At 44.3% G+C, this 23,402-nt stretch overlaps 1 protein-coding gene across 1 annotated transcript in view; it reads right to left on the bottom strand.

Annotated features, from left to right (window-relative positions):
• Nucleotides 1–23,402, bottom strand: part of ADGRD1 (adhesion G protein-coupled receptor D1) — a 169,461-nt gene that overhangs the window by 119,775 nt on the left and 26,284 nt on the right. Inside the window, exons 5-10 of the mRNA XM_063087864.1 lie at nt 18,842–19,021; nt 13,197–13,451; nt 8,783–8,847; nt 7,895–8,050; nt 2,704–2,763; nt 152–269 (exon numbers count right to left, since the gene is read on the bottom strand). Coding sequence (XP_062943934.1) covers nt 152–269; nt 2,704–2,763; nt 7,895–8,050; nt 8,783–8,847; nt 13,197–13,451; nt 18,842–19,021 — 834 coding nt within the window. The remainder of the gene's footprint in view (nt 1–151; nt 270–2,703; nt 2,764–7,894; nt 8,051–8,782; nt 8,848–13,196; nt 13,452–18,841; nt 19,022–23,402) is intronic.

Raw genomic sequence — 23,402 nt, forward strand, 5'->3', positions numbered from 1 at the left:
ATTCCAACCTTGCATTTTCCTTCAAAATGTGATTTGGCAGAAGGCCACATAGTTTAAGAGACAGTGAGGACTGCAGCAGTCTGTGGCATCCCCCATGCTTCCATCCTTCCTCCCCCTGCACAGCGGCCCCACCTGTACTGACGACATCTACCTGCCATGAAGGAAGAGCCCATGATGGTGACCCGGGGCTTGCCGACCCACAGGTTGAAAGAGATGTGGCCCATGATGGTGTCAATGGTGTCAATCAGGCCCAGCACCACAGCTTTGTCCTGCAAACAGCACAAACGTGAAGGAGCCATGAAGATCTAACTTGCTCAGAAAGCGCATAGGACAGGTGCATCAAGTGCACAGAACAAATCTTCCTCACAGAGGCCACCAGAGAAGGAGAGGCCGTCCGCACACCCGCCCCGTTTCACAGATCAGAAGGTGACCAGAGAGGCCACACAGCCTGACCAAGCCCAAGGAGCATGGACATAGGCCAAGGATGACCTGTCAGCCAGGCCTTGGCCTCTGAGCATCCACACTGAGATGCAGGCTCAGACACCAGGTCCTAACTCCACTTTGAACTCTGTAAGGAGTAAGTCTTGGAGCTGCCACTCTGTCCCCTTCTGCTCAGGAGGAGGGGGCTGATTGCCCCAGTCCCCTCCGGGATGAGGACACCAGCACTTCTGTCAATCTCCATGAAGGGGTGGGATGCTTCAGAGGTGCCAGCCCCCTAAGTCATCTCTTGCCTCCCTGACTTGCCCAGGGCTTCCCTTTTCCTCTAAGGGCCCTCTTCACCCATCTGAGTCCCCAGTACAGGAATTCCAGTGGACAGTGCCCCCAGGAAGTCAGGGGTCCCTCCTGCACATGTCCGCCATGGGCTGACTGTCCCTCAGACACACAAGGGAGGGGGCCTCCCCCAATCTCCACCCCCCGTGCTGTGGCTGCCGATCTCTGCCTTCCTTCCTTCCCTACTTCCCGCCTTCCTGAGGAAGCGTCTGTCTGCTGCTAAGTGTCCTCGGCATTCTCCCACAAACACACACTCCATGAGAACCTAATGAGCTGGAAACAGAACTCTGAGGCCAATTTTAGAAATTTGCTTTTAGGCCCATGGCCTGACTTCCATCGGCCAAGCACAATTAAGCTCATGAACATCTGGGTTTCTGGCAAGTGGTTCTGTTGGGGAGTGGCTGACTCAAACCTTCTCTTTAATGCATATGAGAGCCTGCCTAAGTCTGAATAGTTTCATGATTACTCATATTTTGCAGCAGATTTGCATATTTTGCAGCATATTCTGCCTTCAGAAAAGTTTGTTTGAAATGATGCAGAAAACACATCTGCTTGGGGCCCCCACCGGCCGGCCTCGGGATGCTTCTCAGGCTTCAGCCTCAGACACAAAGTTCCCCTTGAGGTCATGAACTCTGGAGGGTTGTGCTTTTTAAAAAATAATTTGTTTCTAGGTACGACTGAATCAGTTTTACATTCCTGACCCTTTTTCCTCCCTTTGCCAACATCAAACCCAATCTCATTCCATTTGAAATTTTTCGAGTAGGAAGTTCATCAGGTGTAAGCCCTAGTGCCATCTTATCCATAAGGACCAGATGTTACTTCTGCCTCTCACACTGGCAAACATTCTTAAATATTATATGCATTCAGGAAAATGAGCACTTTATGCTGGTGTGGTTGTGGGCCGTCTGAGCCAAGACGGCCTCCACCCCTGCCTGGCAACCTTGGAAGCCACATGCTAAGAAGGCAACATAGGAAGATGGACAAAGCCAGGATCCCCAAGCCACCAGGTGGAAAAGACACTCCTCTGCCCCACACTGGACTTCGCATGAGTGAGAAGTGAATTTCTGCTGTGCTAAGCCACTGAGATGTGGGGGTCTATTTCTTACTGCAGCATAGCCTAGCCTATACTGACTACTGAGCATTGTAGAAGAATACTTACTATTGTTGGAGAATGTTCATGACATGATTAAGGAAAAGCAGGTTAAACTGGATATACAATATGTCTATAGAATATATATGTACACAAGTGAATTGAAAACTAGATTACAGGATATATTTACAAGAGTGTCAACAACCGTTATCTCTCAGACTTAGGATTTCAAGTGATTTTTATTTCACTTATTTTTTGTTATCTGCATTTTCTCATGTCGCCATAACTATTTACTTACTTGTTTTATTTTTTGAGGAAGTAAAATCAATAGAGTTGTTTTTAGAAATAAAACAAAAATTATTGCATTCTCCTTACTAATTATTTTGAGTACAGAGAACAAGACAAGCTTGTTCGTTACACTTTAATCGTGAACTACATATTGTCCTGTATTCTACTGTTTTTAACTTAATCCAGTGATTTTTAAACATCTAACATGTTTTTTATTACCACTCAAGAATGATGTGATAGTAAAAAAACACATTATGTAAAATGATAAACAAAGGTTTTTCATCCATCATGAAAAACCTAACCATTTCCTTCTTCAGTGTTGAAGACCGTAACATGTTACAGATGCTCACACAGTTCTTGGGCCATAGACAAGACAAGGCATTTTGAAGCAGTTGCACATCATCAAAATGAGCTCTAATATCCCAACCACCTGGGCTGAGAGATGCATCATTCCTTTGATAGATGGGAATTGGCCATATTATGCCATCTCTAGGAAGACTAAGTGGTTCACAAGGTACATACATTTTGAAGAACAAAACGTTCTTTTCTCTTACCTCTGACATATCAGTCCAACTGGGCAGCAGAAGAACCTCTCCCACAGTTTTCAACAAGGTCTAAAGGTAGACAAAATGGCACTGCTTTAGCACATGTCCTTAATCCTCGAAACCTGAGGTATTTCTGTTTTCCCAACATCTCCCAATATGCTCTGTCAACCACCAGCTCGATTTTGCATGTAGGAAGTAGCAAACAAAAATGCTTCACATTCATGTACCAGATTATATTTTACAAAGCCTTTTTACAGATGTCATTGCTCCCTACGACAACCTGAAAAGTCAGCGACAAGCCTGTAAATGTCAGAATGAATACAGCTCAACTGTGGCAGAAGCCCTAAGCCCAGGGCCTGAGGGACGTAATGGGACCTCAGCAAATGCTGTTGAATAAATGACTGAATAAATGAAAAAGTCATGGTTTGATGAATATGCTCTCCTTGGGGTGAGAAGCCCAACTGATGTTCGGCCACTTATATTAATTAAAAATTACCTCTCTGTAAAGCAGAAGTTACTTGGGGTCCCTTGGACAAATCATCTTAAAACCATGTTTGGTTTAGCCTACTATTGTTCTAAAAAGAATAAAATCAGTTTCTAACATTTTCATGTTCAGAGATTTAAATAAAAATATGTGAATCTCCTGCTTCTGAAAAAAGCAGAAGCTTGGATAACACCTAGCCCACATTCCCACATAACCACGATTGACCAAAGCTGAACAGCAATTGCCCCTTAGATGGACATGTGTTCCCCAGTTCACTCCAGTGGCCATCACTCCCTACTGCCTCATGCCTCGTCTGTGTCACTCACTGACATTATCCATACAGGCTTTTAACTGTTTTGTCTCCTACCATAAACAACAGAATTAAGCTTAGAGTCTGATCTAAATCTCTCATATGTCCACCAAACTGCCATCTCCAGAAAAGTCACATTCTTCCTGACACTTTTAGACACTAAATATTTAGAGAATACATCATCAAAACTCCTCACTGTTTTATCTTTATTCAATAAATACGTAAGTCCCTAAAGTGCAAGGCCTTAAGAATTAATGATAAACAAAACAATCGTGATCCCTGCCCTCATTGGGCTAAAACAGGGGTCAGCAAACTTTTTCTTAAAAGTCATACAGTAAAGAGTTCAGGCTTTATGGACCATATGATCGTGTCACAAACACTCAACTTTGCCATGGGAGTGCAAAAGCAGCCCTAGACAATATGAGGATACTTCAAAAAGTTCATGGAAAATGGAATAAGAAGATAATATGAATCTTTCCATGAACTTTTTGAAGTACCCTTGTACAAAAAACAGAAATAAAAGATAATGTAAATCTTTCTGTGTATTTTTGAAGTACACTGGTACATAAATGAATGAGCATGTACCAATAAAACTTTATTAATAAAAACAGGCAATGGGCCAGATTTGGCCCAAGGGCCATAGTTTATTGATTCCTAATCTAGAGCAGTCCTGCCAAATAGAAAAATAATATAAGCCACATTTGTAATTTTAAATATTCTAATAGCCACATTTTGAAAAGTAAAAAAAAAAAAAAAAAAAAAAATGCAATGTAATTTTAATAATATATTTTACTTAGCTCCATATACCTAAAATGCTATCATTTTAAATGTGATCCATATACAATTACTAATTATATATTTTGCATTCTTTTTTTGTATGATGTTTTAGAGATCCGGTGTGTCTTTTACACTCAGAGCCCATCTCAGTTTGGACAAGCTGCAGCGCAGATGCTCCAGAGTCATGCCGTCCAGGTGGCTGATGGCCACTTCCCCACACAGCACAGGAAGTGACCCTCGCCATTTTCCTGGGCTACTGCTAGAGGTGAGAAGCCAGGACACCATGAAAAAATGTATAATGGATGCCAAGAGTTTTTATTTCTCATCAAATAAAAGCCCCAAACATCAGCAGGGTTTGGGGTGAATCTGTGTGATTCACCTCCAGGGCACGCAGAGACAGGAACCTGGGCAAGGGTCCATACCAGAGGTCTCAAACTGATGGCCCACTGGCTGAACCTGCCTTAGAGATGTCTTTTATTTAGTCTGTACATAATTTCTTTTAAAATTTCTGTTAGATGCCCAATTTTTAAAATTGGAAGATTTTCAATTTTAAACATGCAAGGATGGGGCTTCCCTTGCAAAATCAGAAGAAGTAACCCTAAAGGGTTTGAGTAGCTAGCTGCTACTCTCTGCAGATGAGCCAAGCACATTCAGTCGGCCACATATTCTACTCCTCCCTCTTGCTTACGTCTGGCCCTATGCAGCCATTTACTTTATTTGCCTGGTCCCTGAAGACATGTGAGTTTGCAATCTCTATTCTGTCAGATTTAGTTGAAGAGAAGGAAAGGAGCAGCAGGGAAAGAGAAAGTCACCAAGCTTAACAAGAAAGTGTTTCCTATGTAGATCTGCACTGCTCTATGTTCCAAAATAGACACCCTTAATGGCCTCTGTCTCCCCTCACTGCACACACCCATCCCCATCAGACACTCTCCAACCCTACCACGAGCTCTTCAGAGAGCATCCCGCCCGGCCTCGTGTGGGGCTGGCTGCCTGTCTGGCCGTGGCCCAGGTTCCTGCTGGCTCTGCTGTTTCTCATCTCACTCCTGCTGGCCTCACTGCCAGCTCTTCCCAGGGCTCTCTGCCAGCCTCACTGCAGCTCCCACTGGGAACTGATGGTTTGCACCTGCCACAGTCACACATGTCACTGCCACCACTGCAGCCTCAGCTGTGAGAGATACCCTTCTAATGAGCAATGGACGGATCACAGAGCCAGGCCAGGCACGAGCTTGAGAGATCCAGATGTGCCCCTGGGGCAGGACACAGGCCTCTGGAAGATTCTGAAAAGTGACCCTCACGAACGGCACTCCACAGCCAGCTTTTTGGAGAACTGGACACACCCCAGGCTACAAGCTCAATGAGGGCAGGGGCAGTGCCAGGCTTACCCATCATATGTCCCAGCGCCCTGCTCTGTGCCAGAGTTGGGGCTGCACAGACGTGCTTAATAATCAGTGTGCCTCTCGTGAGTGTGCAATTGTGGACTCTGAGCCATCAATTTCATAATTAATGAACTAACCCATCCATGAGTAGGTGTTGAATAAACATCTGCCTAATTAAGTAATTGGTCCACTCACCTGTGCTCCCCCCTTCCCTAGACACCTGGAGGACTAAGTGCGTGCTGCATGCCTTGGAAGGATCCTTCATAGTAACCACTGCTAGTTACTGGGGAGAGTGCTAATAGTAAGAGTGGATGTTTATTAAGCACCAATTGCATACCACTGGTAGTTGGGGGGTGCTAGTACCAAGAGTGAATGTTTATTAAGCACCGACTGCATACTGCCACAGCGAGTGTCAGTACTTATGAAGCACTTACTGCATACCAAGCCCTGACCCAGTGCCTCACACACCATTTCCCACTTACATGCATATCAACCTATGATATGGTGCAAGTTTGATGCTTTTCCACCCAACACCCGGCCCCGCCCTTCTGGTGGGAGCCTGGAAGTGCTCAGACACTGGCAGTCTCACCTGCCCAAGAGCTCCTTCACAACTGGCTAAATCATCTGTCAATCCTGCTCCCCTTCACCAGTGATTGGTCTAGGGTGGTCTTGTGACACAGCTCTGGCCAATGAGATGTGAGGGGTATCTGCAAGGAGAACCATCAGAAACACTTTCCCTGATGGGGAGGGGCGGCGGGTCTCCTCCTTCCTGACTCTGAGGGTGAGTACTGAGCACAGGGCTTCGGCTGTGGCCATGCAGGGACGAGGTGGACATGCGTCTGCTGGGTACCAAGATGTGTCTGGGAAGTGCCACTTTATGCGCTGATGAGGAGCATCCAGCAGAGGAGACCCCGCCACCTTTAGACAAAGTCCCCACAGCCTCAGGTCCCTCCTGAGGCACCTCCCATGCAGGGCAAGGGCAACCCCACGGTCAGGGCATGTGCTGGTCACTTGCGGCCGAGCATCTCACTGGGAGACCCGGGAAAACTGAGGCCTGCAGAGGTTAAAAACTAGCCCAAGAATGGAGCTGGGGATTGGTGGGGGTGGGGTCGAGACCAGGTCTGTCCCACTCCAGAGCCTGAGTCCCCACAGCCAGCGCATGTTCCTTTACAGATCTTTCCAGAATCCGTGGTCTGGTCTTTACCTTCTCAATCCTGAGCCTCTTGAAAACAGGGAACTGTTCTTGGTCATCCTGGATCCCCAGAACCCAGCATGTTCCATGAACGAGTGAAATCCCAGAAGTCTAACCTGCTTCTCTCAGCTAGACAGGAAGGCTAACGGGGCCTCCCTCCACTTGAAGATGTTCACTGAACACGGTTTTTCATGTGCCGCTGTGGGTGTCTTCGGCAAGGAAACCGTAAGAATTAAGAACCCTTTAAAAGTGCTTTCCATGTGTCAGACACTGGTCTGTGCACACAGGAATCCACTCAGTCCCCAGTGAGGTGCCACACTTATCATCTCCTCCATGTCTTAATGAGCCAAGTGAGGCAAAGAGATGCTGAGTGACTTGACCAAGGAAGGGCACATGGTCAGTAACCAGCAGAGCAAAGGTCAGCCTGCCAGTGGGGCTTCATCCACCCTGCTCATAACCTTTGTGTTGTACTTTCAAGACTGGACGGTCTCAAATACCACTTCTGTCTCTACAGCAGCCAAGAGCCCTACCACCAACATAGAAGACATCAAGTCTACCAAAGCCAATGATCCACCTTCACCTTGACCTGGGAAGTATTTTGAGGAGCAAAAAAAGAAAGCATCTAGATTGTAATGCCATAAATGTTGCATTCACTAAGTGCTTTAGATAATTTTGGGAATTCCCACTGTGTGCAGACTGTGGTCTGTGGACCCATCTAAATCTTCCAATAACTTAACCTCACCTTTTATCTGTTGCCAAGGAGACAGCAGAGTTTAGAACAGAACTTGCAAGCCCAAATGCCTACAGGGGCCAGGTAACTTGCTGGGCATTGGAAAAACAAAATGAAGACTCAACTCCAAGCTAAAGGAGGTCGCACTGAGCCGTATAGAGCTGGCCATGAATACCATATGCTTGTTCATGAGAAACCTGAAATCCAGACTTTTATGTAAAAGGTACTGGGTTTTTTAACTCCATGTATGTCAAACAAAACACATTGGTGGCCCATGGTCTGGCAGGGTGTGGTCCCTGACCCACCAGACACAGACATCGAATAGCTTTACCTTGGTGAGATTCGATGCAGTTTCTGCTGAGAGGGACTTATTGGGTAAGCTGAGGGACATATTTTGAAGGTAATTCAGTACAATCCCAGGGCTTTGGAAGTTTTTTCTCTCCTCTGTCAGGTTGGTTATGATGGGATGGTAAGCATCTGTGGGCGTCTAAAAGAAATTGGAGACATTAGTTCCTGCTAAGAATGAAAGCCAAGATATTCTACGGAAGTTCAATTATCCTACTCTGGGTCAAATGCTTTTTACAGCGTAATAATAGTATAACACCTACTACATACCAGGCACTTTTGCGAATATTTTGCAGGTATTAACTTCATGTTCAAAACAACCGTATAAAATAAGTACCCATTTAATAGATAAAACTAAGCACAGAAAGGCTTACGCAAACATTAAGTGGCAGAACTCGGATTTGACTCCAACAGAAGGTTTAAAGTCTGTGCAGTAGCTATTAAAGTTCTCAAGGAAGAAAAGTTATTTGATTACAAATGCTAATTCCATAGGGAAATGTTTCCTAAACCAATTAGTCCAACATCAGAAGAAAAGAGCATAAAGAGACGCTGAGCGCGGAGACAGGCTCCTCCTCCCGCCCCGCTCACTGTGCCGACATCCCTGGGAAACGATCACTTGTTCCTGACAACCTCGTTTACTCTTTTTAGGAACCTGAGGTTACTGGTGAAAGGACCTGAGGGTTTCGTCTTCAGTCACTCTTGTCATCAAAAATTAGAAACCAAATTTCTTCCCCTCCATTTATTATCGCTTCCCAGATATTACACTGCCCATAAAAGAGCCCGGATCACCTAATGGACCTTCAACTCTCCTGGCATACGGTCCATGCCAAAAGACATCAACAAAAAGAGGCAACAGAAAAGTGTATCTGCTCACCATGGTGTTTGCTGTGGGTGTCATGAGGAAGCTTGACGGTGTTGAAGTCCACAAAACATGCTTTCCTGGAAAAGATAAATAATGCTTATTAAGAGCTAAATCATTTTCACGTTAAGGAAGGCCCATCCTTATTCAAAAATTTACCAGCTTTAGACACATTCAAGAGAGCCTGACAATGTTTTGAGTAGGAATGTTGCTGGAAAGGTAAATTTATTAAGCTAATAAATCAGCTTAATGGGTATATTATATGGATTTTCTCAGCTCAAATTATTTTTCCATTTATGTTCTAAATTGCTTTCGAACACCCTTCATGCAAGTTGTCATATAAAGAGATGATTTTATATAGAGTATTATCGATTTCAAATAAAATAAAGAACCAAAAGAAATAGACTTCATCTGCATCCAGACTAATCAGAGATAAAATGCTGTTGATCACTGGGCCAGGAGAAATGGAGACCTGGAAACCCTTTCTCCGTAGACGAAGTGAGGATGGACCCCCACAAAGTGGCAGGGAGACCGTATTCCTGTGCCCTCCCACCCCAGGATTCCAGTTACTGTTTCTACTCTGGATTCCATGTGGTTACTTATGAATCATTACAAATAATGAAGATGGTCAAGACCAAAGGTTAACCCCTGACTTGCTGTTCTCTGCTTGCTCACCATCTACTTCTAATCCTACTATTTCTAATCCAACTATTTCCTAATTTTTTTTTAAATTTTATTTTGTCGATATACATTGTAGCTGATTATTGCTCCCCATCACCAAAACCTCCCTCCCTTCTCCCTCCCCCCCTCCCCCCCAACAATGTCCTTTCTGTTTGCTTGTTGTATCAACTTCAAATAATTGTGGTTGTTATATCTTCTTCCCCCCCCCCCCCCGGTTTGTGTGTGTGAATTTATATATTAATTTTTAGCTCCCTCCAATAAGTGAGAACATGTGGTATTTCTCTTTCTGTGCCTGACTTGTTTCACTTAATATAATTCTCTCGAGGTCCATCCATGTTGTTGCAAATGGCAGTATTTCATTCGTTTTTATAGCTGAGTAGTATTCCATTGTGTAGATGTACCACATTTTCCGTATCCACTCATCTGATGATGGGCATTTGGGCTGGTTCCAACTCTTGGCTATTGTAAAGAGTGCTGCGATGAACATTGGGGAACAGGTATACCTTCGACTTGATGATTTCCATTCCTCTGGGTATATTCCCAACAGTGGGATGGCTGGGTCGTATGGTAGATCTATTTGCAATTGTTTAAGGAACCTCCATACCATTTTCCATAGAGGCTGCACCATTTTGCAGTCCCACCAACAATGTATGAGAGTTCCTTTTTCTCCGCAGCCTCGCCAGCATTTATCGTTCATAGTCTTTTGGATTTTAGCCATCCTAACTGGGGTTAGATGGTATCTCAATGTGGTTTTGCTAATCCAACTATTTCCTGATGAGAACACAGACTTAATGAGATATTCTACTTCATTTTTGGAAAATCTCTCAAAGTTGCTTTGAGTGACCTGAGGAAATAACATCATCACCCCTTGCTGGCTGCAGGAGTGACTGCCCCCTGGGTTTGGGTGAGGCGGGGTGGCTGGTGAATGCTGAAGGTGTGATGCTGCCTGCAGAACTGGACCCCAAACCACTGTGTTCTCCAAGTCAGAGTGACATTCACTTCTTAGGTGCCAAGGAGTTACAAAGAAGTCCCATCATGTTCAAGTGAATTCATGTGAGTGCACAAACTAACGTGAACATGAAAACTGAATTTATATTGAAATTCATATTGAAAATATGAAATAAACTGATGATGAAAATCAGTCCTGCAATCCTGCCCACCCTTGTCAGTGACAGCCATGGGAGACTGAAATGAGAGATGAGAATCTGCCATGTCCTCAGACTGTCTCATCATGTGAGCATTTCTAGTGCTCACAGATATTTGCTTTCAAATTGCGTGGTGCAGAACACAAGTCTTCCACTTCCTCTGGTTCTCTACAGAAGAGCTGCTATCCATTCCAGTGCGGGGAGTGGGAACCTGGCCAGGGTGACAGATGGTCAACATTCCACCTTTGTATGAATCAGAAAAGGCCACCCCATCTGGACAGATCGATCATAAAATAGCACCTGCTCTGGCTAACAGGATTAGAAGAGGGCATCCGCTCTGGACATGTCACTCAGAGAATCATCCCATCTGGGCACCTGCAGCGCCAGCACAGCTTCAAGTGCAGACAGATCTTTACAAAAACGATAGGTTCTACCTACTCCTGTGACCACAGCCTCACCAGGCCCCTGGCTGGCTGAAAGCAGGAGAGATTTCAACTCCAGTCGTTGGTCTGCGCATAGCTGCCCTAACCCGACTGTGTTGGACTAACTCTGCAGTGGTTAAGCAGAGGTCCCACACAGGGCCTCTTGGGACTTCAAGGATCATTCTCCCTATACATGCTGTACATTACACCCTGTCTTTAGAACCAAATCACTGGTGGCATTGGATTCCGATGGATGCAGTTCTGGTTCAGGAATGGTACGGGGTTTGCACTCCCCAGGAGACGTAGTGTTAATAGAACAACCCTCCTGGATCCGCCAAAGAATCGGATGTCACCTTCACCAAGTGCAGAGGGCCAGAGATGTCCTGATGACTAGGGTTTGTTGTGATAACTACAAGAACAAGAAACAATGACACTTCTTCCTGATGTTACTAAAACAGTAAACCACCAGGAAGGAGGATTTGTCTGAGGCTTTCCATAACACACATACAAGTGATATATTGGTTACAAAGTGACAACTCTATGAATCCTAGGCAATAAAATGCAGTAGATTGATATCTTTTTTTTCTTCCAAAGGACACTCTATTTTGTCCTTATGTCACTTCTGTGAAAGGGAATGAATTCCATTATTTGGGGTAGAGGTTGGAAGATATAACTTCAAAGGCTGCAATGGACACCTTTGCCTGCAAAGCATCTGCTCCTTTTCTGAGACCAGCAACCTGATCGTCCTTTAGGGAGTCCCCTCTTCTCTGTGTGTTTTGGATGAGACTGACCTCACTGCCATTTCAAGCATGGGCTATGACCCAGGCCTCAGCCAGTCAGCATAGTCTACACCCGCAACCACGGTAATTGACTCATAGAAGACATCATCTGAGCACCTGGATCAAACTGGTTCCAAAGCTAATTCTCCCTCAGAGTTTCCATTGTGTGAAATAGGAAAAAAAAAAAAATCTTTCTTGGTTGCAGTTATTTTGAGTTGGGTTTTCTCTCATTCAATCAATAGAGCCTTACAACTGAGGGACTCAAGGTCAGAGCCTGAGCAAGAGCAGGCTGGGGTCTGCAACCCATGCTTTCACCTCCTGGTCCTGGTCCTGCTGAGCCAAGTGTCAGTGCTGTGGCCAACCAGATGTTTGCAAGGTGCCTACATGGTGACTGCCACTTTTTGGCAGGTTATTTCACAGGAAAGTAAAAAAATAGTACACTCACTTGAAGGCAAAATGAAAATAGAATTGTAGGGGGAAAATGAATATTAATTTTTACAACAGCTAATGTCTACTGAAAACTTGCCCCATGGCATTGTGCTAATGGCCTCACACACCTTGTCCCATGTCATCTTCACAGCACCCCCCAGGAGAGCAGGTGGATTTGAGAGATTAAGACACAAAAGGTCACACATTTTATGATTCTATTTATATAGGCTATCAGGACATGCAAATCCATAGAGAGAGAGATTAATGGTTGCTGGGGCTAGCAGGAGCAGAGAATGGGGAATGACTCTTAATGGGTACAGAGTCTCCCTTTGGGGAAATGAAAATGTTTTGAAATTAGATAGAGATGCTGGTTGTGCAACATTTTGAATTAACTAAATGCCACTGAATTGCACACTTTAAAGTGGTTAAGTGGATATCATATGAATTTTACCTCAGTTTTTAAAAAGTGATATCCCAAAGTCCCATGGCTCATCATGGTAGACTGAAGATCTGAATCCTGGTCCACCTGCCCACAGGTCCCTGCCCTGAACAACTGCTCTGTGCTGAGCAGAAACAGGGCATCCTTGGGCTCTCTAAGGGCACATTAGAGAGTCTTGTATGTGGGAGGCTCACAGTAAACATTTGCTGATCAAATGCACTGATGGACCTGGACTATTTGCTATCCAAAGCCGCCTATAATAACCATCACATACACCTTATAACTCTGTGATAATAAGTGCCAGAATATTAAGTGCCAGTGGGTTTCTGGTAAATTATTACCTCCTCTATCTTAGGGAACAGGTGTTCTAAAAACAACTATATTTGATAAGGTTCATTGGGACACATCTCATGCCTGCAGCGCTGACTGCTATTATCAGGAGACTGGGGAGAAGAGAAATGCTGGTGGCGGTGGGGGTGGTGGGGTGGGCAGGGCAGACACCAGACCTGGCCATTGCCTTCCACACTCACTGACCAGTGGCAGCTGTGAAGTACATCGCAATCTCATCCGGAGTTAGGGCGCGCTCCCAGATGATGAACTCATCAAAAGCTCTGTTCTCATAACGCTTGGTCTGGTCCTGCTCAGATTCTATCACCAGGTTGACATTGGGCTCCCCGTAGGCATGAGACACTTTTCCACTTGGATCAGAGGTGCTCAGGGTCCCATTGACATAAACTTTCAGACCCTCCTTAGATTTCCATGTGAACAGGACATGAGTCCAGTAAGGACCTGGAAAAGAGCAAAGGTCACCATTCTGAGTCTGTAGGAGTGAGCTCCTCATGCATGTGTTTTTCTGTGTTTGAGCACATCTGGGCTAGCCGGTTACCTCAGTTGGTTAGAGAGTGGCTTTCGAACACCAAGGTCAAGGGTTTGGATCCTCATACTGGCCAAATACCCCCATCCCCCCAACTCAAAAAAAAAAAAAAAGGCAATGTCAGGGAAGATCAAAGTAAGCACCAGCATAGCCACTTCCTTAAGACGGTCAGTCACTGTGAACTTTGTCCTAATACAGGTCATCACAGATCTGACTTTCCTCAATCCTTTGGAGCACAGGAAAGATACTGCCTTTTTGTCCCAGTCCCCAAAATTCCCAAAGCAGTTCAAGGAGGCCCTTTGCTACTTTAACACAGGAGTCACAAATTTAAATGCCTACAGGCAAAAGGGACAAAACCCTTGAAAAAAAGGCAGGGCACAAGCACCAACCAATCTGACCATAAGCCTAGCTGAAATGGCCAGGAACGAGGCAAGGACATTCCCTCTCACAACTCCTTTTCAACACTGTAGTGGAAGTCCTAACTAATGCATTAAGGCAATAAAAGTAAAAAAACAGTATACCGATTGAGAAGGATGCAATAAAATCATCTTTGTTCACAGATGGTATTATCGTCTATGTAGAAAACACAAAACAATTGACAACAAAAACAACAGCAAAAACCTCCTGAAACTGATAAGCAAGTATTGCAAGATTGCAGGATACAAAGTAAATATACAAAAGTCAGGGGAAATAAGTTCTGGTGTTCTACTGCACAGCAGGGTGACTATGGTTAGCAGTAAGGTATGGTATATTAAAAAAATAGCTAGAAGACAGGCTTTTGAAGGTTCTCATCACAAAGAAATGATAAGTGCACAAGGTGATGGATACACTAACTACACTGATTTAGTCATTATATAACACATACATGTATTGAAACATTAAACTGTACCCCATAAATATATACAATTACAATGTGTCAATTAACAAAAAAAAGTTGCCAATCACTTTCCTATATACCAGCAATGAACAGATGGAATTTGAAATCAAAACACACATTATTAATTAATTAATTTTTTAAAATTTACATTAGCACCAAAGAAAGAAAAAGAGATACTTAGGTATAAGATCAATATGTGGAAAACTACAAAACTCTAATGAAAGAAACTAAACAAGAACTAAATAAATGGAGAGATATTCCATGTACGTGGATAGGAAGACTCAATATTGCCAAGATGTCAGTTCTTCCCAAATTGGTTTATATGTTCAAAATAGTCCCAATCAAAATCCCAGCAAGTTATTTTGTGGATATTGACAAACTGATTCTAAAGGCTCTAAAGATACTAAAGGAAGGACAAAAGATCCAGCACAACCAACATGAAGTTGAAAAAGAAAAACAAACTTGGAGGACTGACACCACCCGACTTCAAGTTTCACTATAAAGCTATGGTAATCAAGACAATGTGGTATTGGGGGGGAAAATATATATATATATATGTATATATCAGTGGAATACAATAGACAGCCCAGAGTAAAACAGCACAAATACTGTCAACTGATCTTTGACAAAGGCGCAAAGGTAACACAATGGAACAAAGATGATCTTTTCATCCAACGGTGCTAGAAGAACTGTATAGCCACATGCAAAAAAAAAAAAAAAAAAATTAATCTAGACATGGACCCTTACACCATCATAAAAATTAATTCAAAATGGATAATAGATCTAAATGTAAAACACAAAGCTATAAAACTCCTTGAAGTAACAGAATGAAATCTAAATGACCCTGGGTTTGGTTATGGCTTTTTAGATATAACACCAAAGGCACAATCTATAAAAGAATTGATGATCTGGACTTTTTTAAAATTAAAATTTTCTGCTCTGTGAAAGACTGTCAAGAGAATGAAAAGACAGAGAGAAAATATTTGCAAAAGACATTTGATAAAGGACTGTTATACAAAATATACAAAGAACTCTTTAAACTCAACAATAAGAAAACAAACAACTCAATTAAAAAATGGGCAAAAGCTCTGAATAGACACCTCACTAAAGAAGATATGCAGATAGCAAATAAGCATATGAAAACATGTTCAACATCATATTTCATTAGGGAATAGCAATGAGATACTGCTACACACTATTAGAGTGGTCAAAATCCAGGACACTGACAACACCAAATGCAACAAGGACATGGAGCAGCAGGAATGCTCATTTACTGCTGGTGGGGATACAAAATGGTGCAGCCACTTTGGAAGACAGTTTGGCAGTTTCTTACAAAACTAAATATACTCTTACCATGTTATCCAGCAATCATGCTCCTTGGTATTTACCCAAATGAGTTGAAAACTTATGTTTGCACAAAAACCTCCACATGGATGTTTTTAACAGCTTTGTTCATAATGGCCAAAACTCGAAAGCAACCAAGCCATTCTTTAATAGGAGAATGTGGTACATCCAGACAATGGATTATTATTCAGCACTAAAAAAAAATGAGCCATCAAGCCATGGAAAGACATGGAGACATCTTAAATATATATATATATATATATATATATATATATATATATATTAGAAAATGAAAGAAGACAATCTGTAAAGGCTACATGCTGTATGATTCCAACTACATGACATTCTGGAAAAGGCAAAACTATAGAGACAGTGCCTAGATCAGTGGTTTGTCATGGGTCAAGGGGAGGGAGGGATGACTAGGTGGAGCACAGAGGATTTTTAGGGCAGTGAAACTATTCTGTTCAATACTATAATGGTGGACACGTCATTAAACATTTGTCCAAACCTGTAAGATGTGCAATACCAAGAGTGAACTCCAGTGTAAACTATGGGCTTTTGGTAATAGTGATGGGTTGATATAGTTTCATTAATTGTAACGAATGCGCCACTCCAGTGGGGGATGTTGGTAGTGGGAGAGGTTGTGCGTGTGGGAGCAGGAAGTATACGGGAAATCTCTATATTTTGCACACAATCTTGCTGTGAACCTAAAACTTAAACCTAAACCTAAAACTGAAAAATAAAGTCTGTAACAAACCCCATCAGTGATACAGTGTCTGCACACATGGTCTGCGGGGACTGGGGAGAAGGCAAGCACAGTGCCCTGCTCTCCCTGCAGACTTTGTTCTGTGCTAACTGTGGTGCACTCGGGGTGGCTGCCCCATCAGAGGAGGAAGCCCCGCTCACCCCCACCTATCATTAACACAAGAGATGAAGACCTCATGTTGCCAGTTTCTTTTTTAATTTCCAAGAGAATTTGAGAAATCTGAATTTTAAAATGAAATCATAACTAATGGTTATAACTCATTTAAAACATTTTTTGAAAAGTACTGCCTAGGCGACCATAAAACCTATCTGAGGCCTGATTCAGCTCACGGGCTGGGGGTGTCCACCTCTTCTCTCTGCTCTAACATAGACTGAGTCCTATTAACCAACACGGTCGTGACTTGGTGGGCCAAACCAACCTCCTGGCTCATGCAGGAACCTCTGTCAGGAGCTTTTGTATTACTCTCCTCTCTGGCATGAGAACCATGCTTCTCAACAAGAAGCGTGTTCATAAGACTTTGATGGGGCCCCTTCTGTTTTGCAAGCATTTGTGTTAAGACATCCTCATAGGCTTCCTGCTGGAAGGAACGGGGTAACTTTTTAAAGGACACACGTCACCTCCAGACAGCTGGTCATCTCACATCACCCCATCAGAGCTTCTTGCTCAAGATTGTGCAAATTTCTGATAATTTTGAGTCGCTGGAGAACACCTAGATCCTAAATAGGTCCAAAGTATTTTTACTGCCCTTGAGTTTGAAAGCAAGAATAACAAGTCCCATCAACATAAAGAACATATCTCCAGGCAAAAATGTTTACAATTCTCCCCATTTCCCTGGATAGATAAACAGTCAGAGCTCAGCAGACTATACCTTAGATCATGTACAAGTTCAAAGAACCTACGAGAAGCCTGATACTGCCTGTGTCTGTCCCACTAGCCCCCAAAAGGAGGGAGATAAGACTTTCACACCAAACTCTGAAACTCTAATAGCAAGTGGAACGTGATAAGAGATGTGGACAAGGTCCAGAGAGTTCTGCGTGGGGGTAGGAGGGGCCGAGATGATTTCTGGCCTTGGAAATCAAGAGGGCAAATTCAAAGTATATGTTCTTTGAATTTTCCCACTTTTGCAGGGTGGAGGTACAAGCCTGGCCTGAGCATGTACAAAGAGAACACCAACAGAATAAAGCGAATGCACTCAGTGCCACAATTCCAGAGTCTTCCTGTGTGTTACCTCCCTGAATCCTTACAATCACCCCATGAAATGACACTGAATATGAATGAGGAAACTGAGGCAAATGGAGGTGGAGTAAGGTGCCCGGGTTCACACAGCTACCGAGGTGCAGAGCTGAGACTTGAGCCAGGCTGTTTGGCTGTAGAGCCTATGCTTTTTAAGAGCTGAGCTCTGCAGCCTCCCTTAAATGAGCCAGAAAATAAATTTTCCTTAAATATTTTGAAGATGGCATTTCCTACTGGAGGAGACCATTGCAGGTCTTGATCCTGCACCCTCCACCTCTGCTCTTCCATTACTAGTCTCCAGCCCCAGTGGGGCTGTCCCTCCAGAGACCCTGGAACCTTCTGTGTCACTGGTCACCTCTGACTCATCTCCTGTGTCCACAGCAGACCTTCCACAGCTTCCTGCTCCATACCTCTGACCTCATGCCCAGCGATGAACACCGTGCCACAGAGAAGATAGCGATTGTCAGACAGAACTGCATTAGCATCGCAATACCCACCTGCGAACGCAGCCACATGCACAGACCCAGGTGGCTCCCCACTTGTCCAGAGCGTCCCCCCTTCATCCAAGACCACTCATGCCCCAGCGCCTTGTACTCCTGTCCTCCAGCCCATCCTTCTTTTCCCTGGATCTTCAGCCTCTCTCCCAAAAGCCTTTTCTCATCATATGTTAAACAATTTCAAGTCTATGCCACTAGAAGGAGGAGGAGGAAGAGGAGCAGGAAGAAGAAAAGAGAGCAGAAGGGAAAAAAGGAGAAATTTAACCAGAGCCTGCACTTTGCATGCAATATTCCATTTAACTTCCCCCATACCATGAGGTACTATTAATATCATGTCCACTTCACAGACGTGAAAACTGAGGCTTGGTGTAGGCATACAGTTAGACACGATCATTGGAACCCAGACTCTAATCCCACATTAAGTCCCACCCTTCCCGGTACACCCTCCCAAGTGACCCTTTCGAGAGAGGAGCTTGTGGGCGGGGCTCCTGCTGCTGTGCTGGGCTCCTCAGCCTCCCACCATCAGCGAGGATTCACCTCGTCCAGCTCCTCCAAGCAGGACTTCCCAAGGCTGGTGACATCCCTCACCTGGTGGGTTGAAGGTGGCCTCCCATGTCATTGAATTATCACGTGTGTACAGCTCCACAGAGCCTTTGCCGCCACTGGAGCAAACTTTGAACCCGTCGGAAATGACCTGTCCCCCATAAGCAGAAGGGATTGGTCTGGACTGTTCTCCTTGTGTCTTCCAGAAAAAAGAAAATGTCACCCCTGAGGAGAGGAAAGGCATTGGGTCAGTTACTGATAGAAAGCAGAGGGGACTTCACTTCTCAGAAGAAGACAGTCTTCTCTGGTTTTTATTTTTCACTTAAAAAGCATTTTTTCTCATTCTAAGGGCAATGTATGTTCTATTAAAAAAAAACACAGACAATAATATTAGCTAATATAGATTAAGGGATCACTAAGAACCAGGCACTTTTCTCAGAGTTTTAAATGGCTAATATTGATTAAGGGATCGCTAAGAACCAGGCACTTTTCTCAGAGTTTTAAATGAATTATCTCCTTTTCTTTTTTTTTTTTTTTGTCTTTTTCGTGACCAGCACTCAGCCAGTGAGTGCACCGGCCATTCCTATATAGGATCCGAACCCACGGCGGGAGCGTCGCTGCGCTCCCAGCGCTGCACTCTCCCGAGTGCGCCATGGGCTCGGCCCAGAATTATCTCCTTTTAAATAATATCAAAACTCTGTTATCGTCCCCATTATACAGATGACAAAATGGAGGCTAGTTTGCCAAAGGTCACTAAACCAGTGACTGACTGAGACTGGATGTACAGCCAGGCTGTCCAACTACGAGCATGCAAATGTAAATGCCCACAGCATTCTGTTCTCACTCCTCGTATCTGTCCAGACACCTCATTGTAGTACCACCTTCTGAAGTCTCTTTTGGAAATATATTTTACAAAGAAAGGAACCATCTCAGGCATATTGCTTTATAAACAGCATCTTTTTAAAATCTTCCTACATCATGAATTTCCTCCAATGTCCATAAATACCCGTTCACGTTGTCATTTGTACATCTGCACATCATTATATTCTAAACAGGTACCGCAATTTTTTAGACCCTCCTATTGCTGGATTGTAAGGATTTCTTTAACTTTCTGAAGAAATGTTCAAACAGAAATTAAAGCTAAGTTTTCTTGCACATCTCAGACTATATGCTTTAGAGTAAATTCCCACCAGGGACTATCTTGTCAAAGAGGAAGAACGCTTTCAAGGGTTGTGATGTCTGTGACTGTTCATTTCCAACGGAGGGACACCGTGAGGCACACAGAGACACTGGCCCTTTTTACAAGACACCCAGTCTACAAATTCTTAATAAGTCCTGACCCGGGCCCCATGTGGGGGTGAAGGCCGTGTTCCATGTGGGTTGATGGTCCTTGCTACAAATGTTAGTGTGCACAGGCAGGTCTATTAGCTGGTAAGTCACTCCCTCTGTCACTGGAAGCAGAGGGAGCATGAAGAGCCAGCCCAGCTCCTGATGGTGACGCCCCTATCCCAGGCACTCAGGCCACGGGGCCCACCCTCACTGAAGGGGCAGTAATGGCTGGAGGCTCGCTGCATTTTAGGGGCCCCCCATCCCCCTGCCCCCCCCATCATTACACTTTGGAGCTCTCACTGCTTCTGTTCTACATCCCTGCCTCTAGTAACATTTGCCCACCTGGCCTTTCTTTGTGTGTAAGTAAACTACGTGTGAATGTGTTCTAAGCTAGCCACCTGCCTGGACTCTTTGTGTCTAAAAAAAAGCTGCAAATAAATGCAGCTGCCTCCCTCCTCCCAACCTGACTGGGGCACGGTGGTGAGAGAGCCTCAGTGATGCTGACAGGGGACCCATGCCCAGAGGTGACTGAAACAGGCCCACGAAGTGTGGGCAGGGGTGGGAGACATTGAGAGGGTAGAGGCACATTTGCCCTGGGCCTTATTTACATAAACAGCATCAAATTTAGACTTTAGATATTATCTTCAAATGAGGTTACAGATGGCTTCTACCACTTCTGTCTCGTGCTCTGGCAGTGCTGAGGCCAGAATAAAGCCCAAGCCCTCCCACTGTGTTTCTGCATGCTCAGAAATAACCAATTTCATAGAGAAACGAACACAGCACATTGTGAAATGTTTGTTACGAAACGAATTCCCAGCAGGATTCTTGGAAGTCCATTTTTTCCAAAAACTTTGTTGCACTTAAAAATTCCTTTCACTCAATATAAAATGATCGTGTCTCAGCCAAATGTCTTTCTATCCAGGAAGAAAAATAAAAATAAAAAATTCCACGTGATATTAGGTAAGGGCAGCCGGAAGGCGAGCCGTGGGCTTGTGAGCCACGCTTTTCGTTCCAGTTAACTCAACCTGCAAAGCACCTGCTTCTAGCTGAGGAACGGCCTGTGTTTAAATGTCAGTTTGTGTCTTTACAGAGTGTCAGAAGGTTCTCAATGTGCCTTCAATATTAGCATTTTGAGGAACTCTGCTTCATGGACCTGGATTGTCAATACAAAGAAAGAAAAATCTGAAGGAAAAAGAAACAAGCACAACACTGACAAATTGATTCAATACTTTTTTCTTGCTATGAGCATCAAATCCTAATACATTCCAAAAATAAAATGAGGAAAGGTCTTTCTCAAAACACAAAAAAGGGAAAACAAAAATCCAGAAGTCACAGAAATGACTGAAGTTGAGCACACACCTGTTAAGTTTACCACAACAAATTCAAAAGACAAACAACAATCTAGGGAAAAATATTTCTAATACATGTAACAGACAAGAAGTTAATTCCCATAATATGGGAAGAGCTCTTTATAAAGAAAAGTATGACTTACAGCATTAATGAGACTGTGCAGAGACTTTTACTTAGTATTGTCCCCATTTCACGTATGAGAAAACTGAAACACAGAGAGGTTAGGTAACTTGCCCAAGGTCACACAGCTAGTCAGTGATAAGTCAGAACCCAGGCAGTCTGGATCTGGAGTCTGCTTTTGTAACCACTGTGATATACCACCCTTCCCATGGAGACAGAGTACAGGAGCAGCTCTTCCCAGGCCCACAGACTCTGCACCATGCAAGAGCATGACCCAAGGGCCAAGGAAGTAGCGAGTCAGGGAAGGCGAGATGCTCTGAAGTGCGTCCACCTGTCTAGCACCCATGCTCCTCATCCAGTCACAGCAGCTCAATGTGCCTTGGAGATCTACCCCTCCTGCTCTCATTTTCTTGTTTTAGGTGGGCTGACCACACCCCGGGCTAGCTCAGGCCGGGCCCATCAGAATCACAGGTCTGGTCCAGGGAGGGCTCTGCTGACAAAATGGAAATGTGGTGCTTCTGGGCAGACACTGCGGTAAAGGCAAGAAAGGCTCCTTGAGAATGGAGCCAGAATGATGCATTGATACACCGTCCTGGTGACACTACTTGGCACCAGGATCCAGCTTGTGGCAGACTGTGTTTCCCAAAGAGCCACAGTCATTCCCATCCTGTAAGCTTTTGTGTAGCGTGGCCTTGCTGCTCCCAGCGAGACCCAGTACCCATTTCCTCACTGCCTCAACTTGCTCATCGCAGGGCCCCTGGCAGGCCAGTGACCCACAGGAGACAACAGGAGGGGTGCCGGGCCACACCCCACACAATCCTCACAGTCTAGCAGCTTCTGTGTTCTGCCCCTTGGAGGTTTTAGCCTAACATGAAGTCCAAATGTTTTTTTGTTTTTTTTTTTGACCGGTAAGGGGATCATAACCCTTGACTTGGTGTCGCCCACACCGCGCTCAGCCAGTGAGCGCACCGGCCATCCCTATATAGGATCTGAACCTGCGGCCTCGGCGTTCCCAGCGCGCTGCGCTCCCAGTGCTGCACTCTCCTGAGTGAGCCACAGGGTTGGCCCCTGAATGTTTGTTTGATGGCTTACGTGCATCAGACACTGTGAGCTAGGGTCTGTGGACAGAAAGGCAGACATGCGCTCAAGGTCCCTGAATTTTTGGAACTGACTTCTGGGAAGTCAAGGAGAGAGACAGACATTAAACAAACAGTCACAGAAATGTCTCCACAAGGATGACAGTGGTACATGTTAAAAAGGAGGCACGTGGGCTACAAGGGAACATAACAAAGGGTCTATTTAAGTCAGTCATCTATGCGTTGAATTTCATTCAGCACATACAGAGTATTGAGACACAGGGTGATAAGGACAAAAGGGAAACTGTCGAGGGCTCAGAAACCCAAAAGTTTGAGTAAAGAAAGAATGACAATTTTTCTTAAGAAACCAAATCCTGCTAAGTCTGCCACTTCTAAAGACCTGTGGTCCCTGGATGCAAAAGTGGCTTTGCACCCCCCCACACATAATATATACATACATGAACACACACACATAAATGAACACATATGCACGTGCACACATGCAAACATACACATACACACATGCACGCACATGCAATATACTTGCACATGCACACACAAACACATGCATATATATACACATCCACAATATATACATAAATATGTACGTGCACGTGTGTGCTCACACATGTACATGCACCAACGTGCACATATACACACCACACATATGCATATCCACATTCATGCACACACATACATAATACTCATACACACATGCACGTGTACAGAAA

Source organism: Cynocephalus volans, chromosome 2 (assembly GCF_027409185.1).
Source record: "Cynocephalus volans isolate mCynVol1 chromosome 2, mCynVol1.pri, whole genome shotgun sequence".
Taxonomy (NCBI): domain Eukaryota; kingdom Metazoa; phylum Chordata; class Mammalia; order Dermoptera; family Cynocephalidae; genus Cynocephalus; species Cynocephalus volans.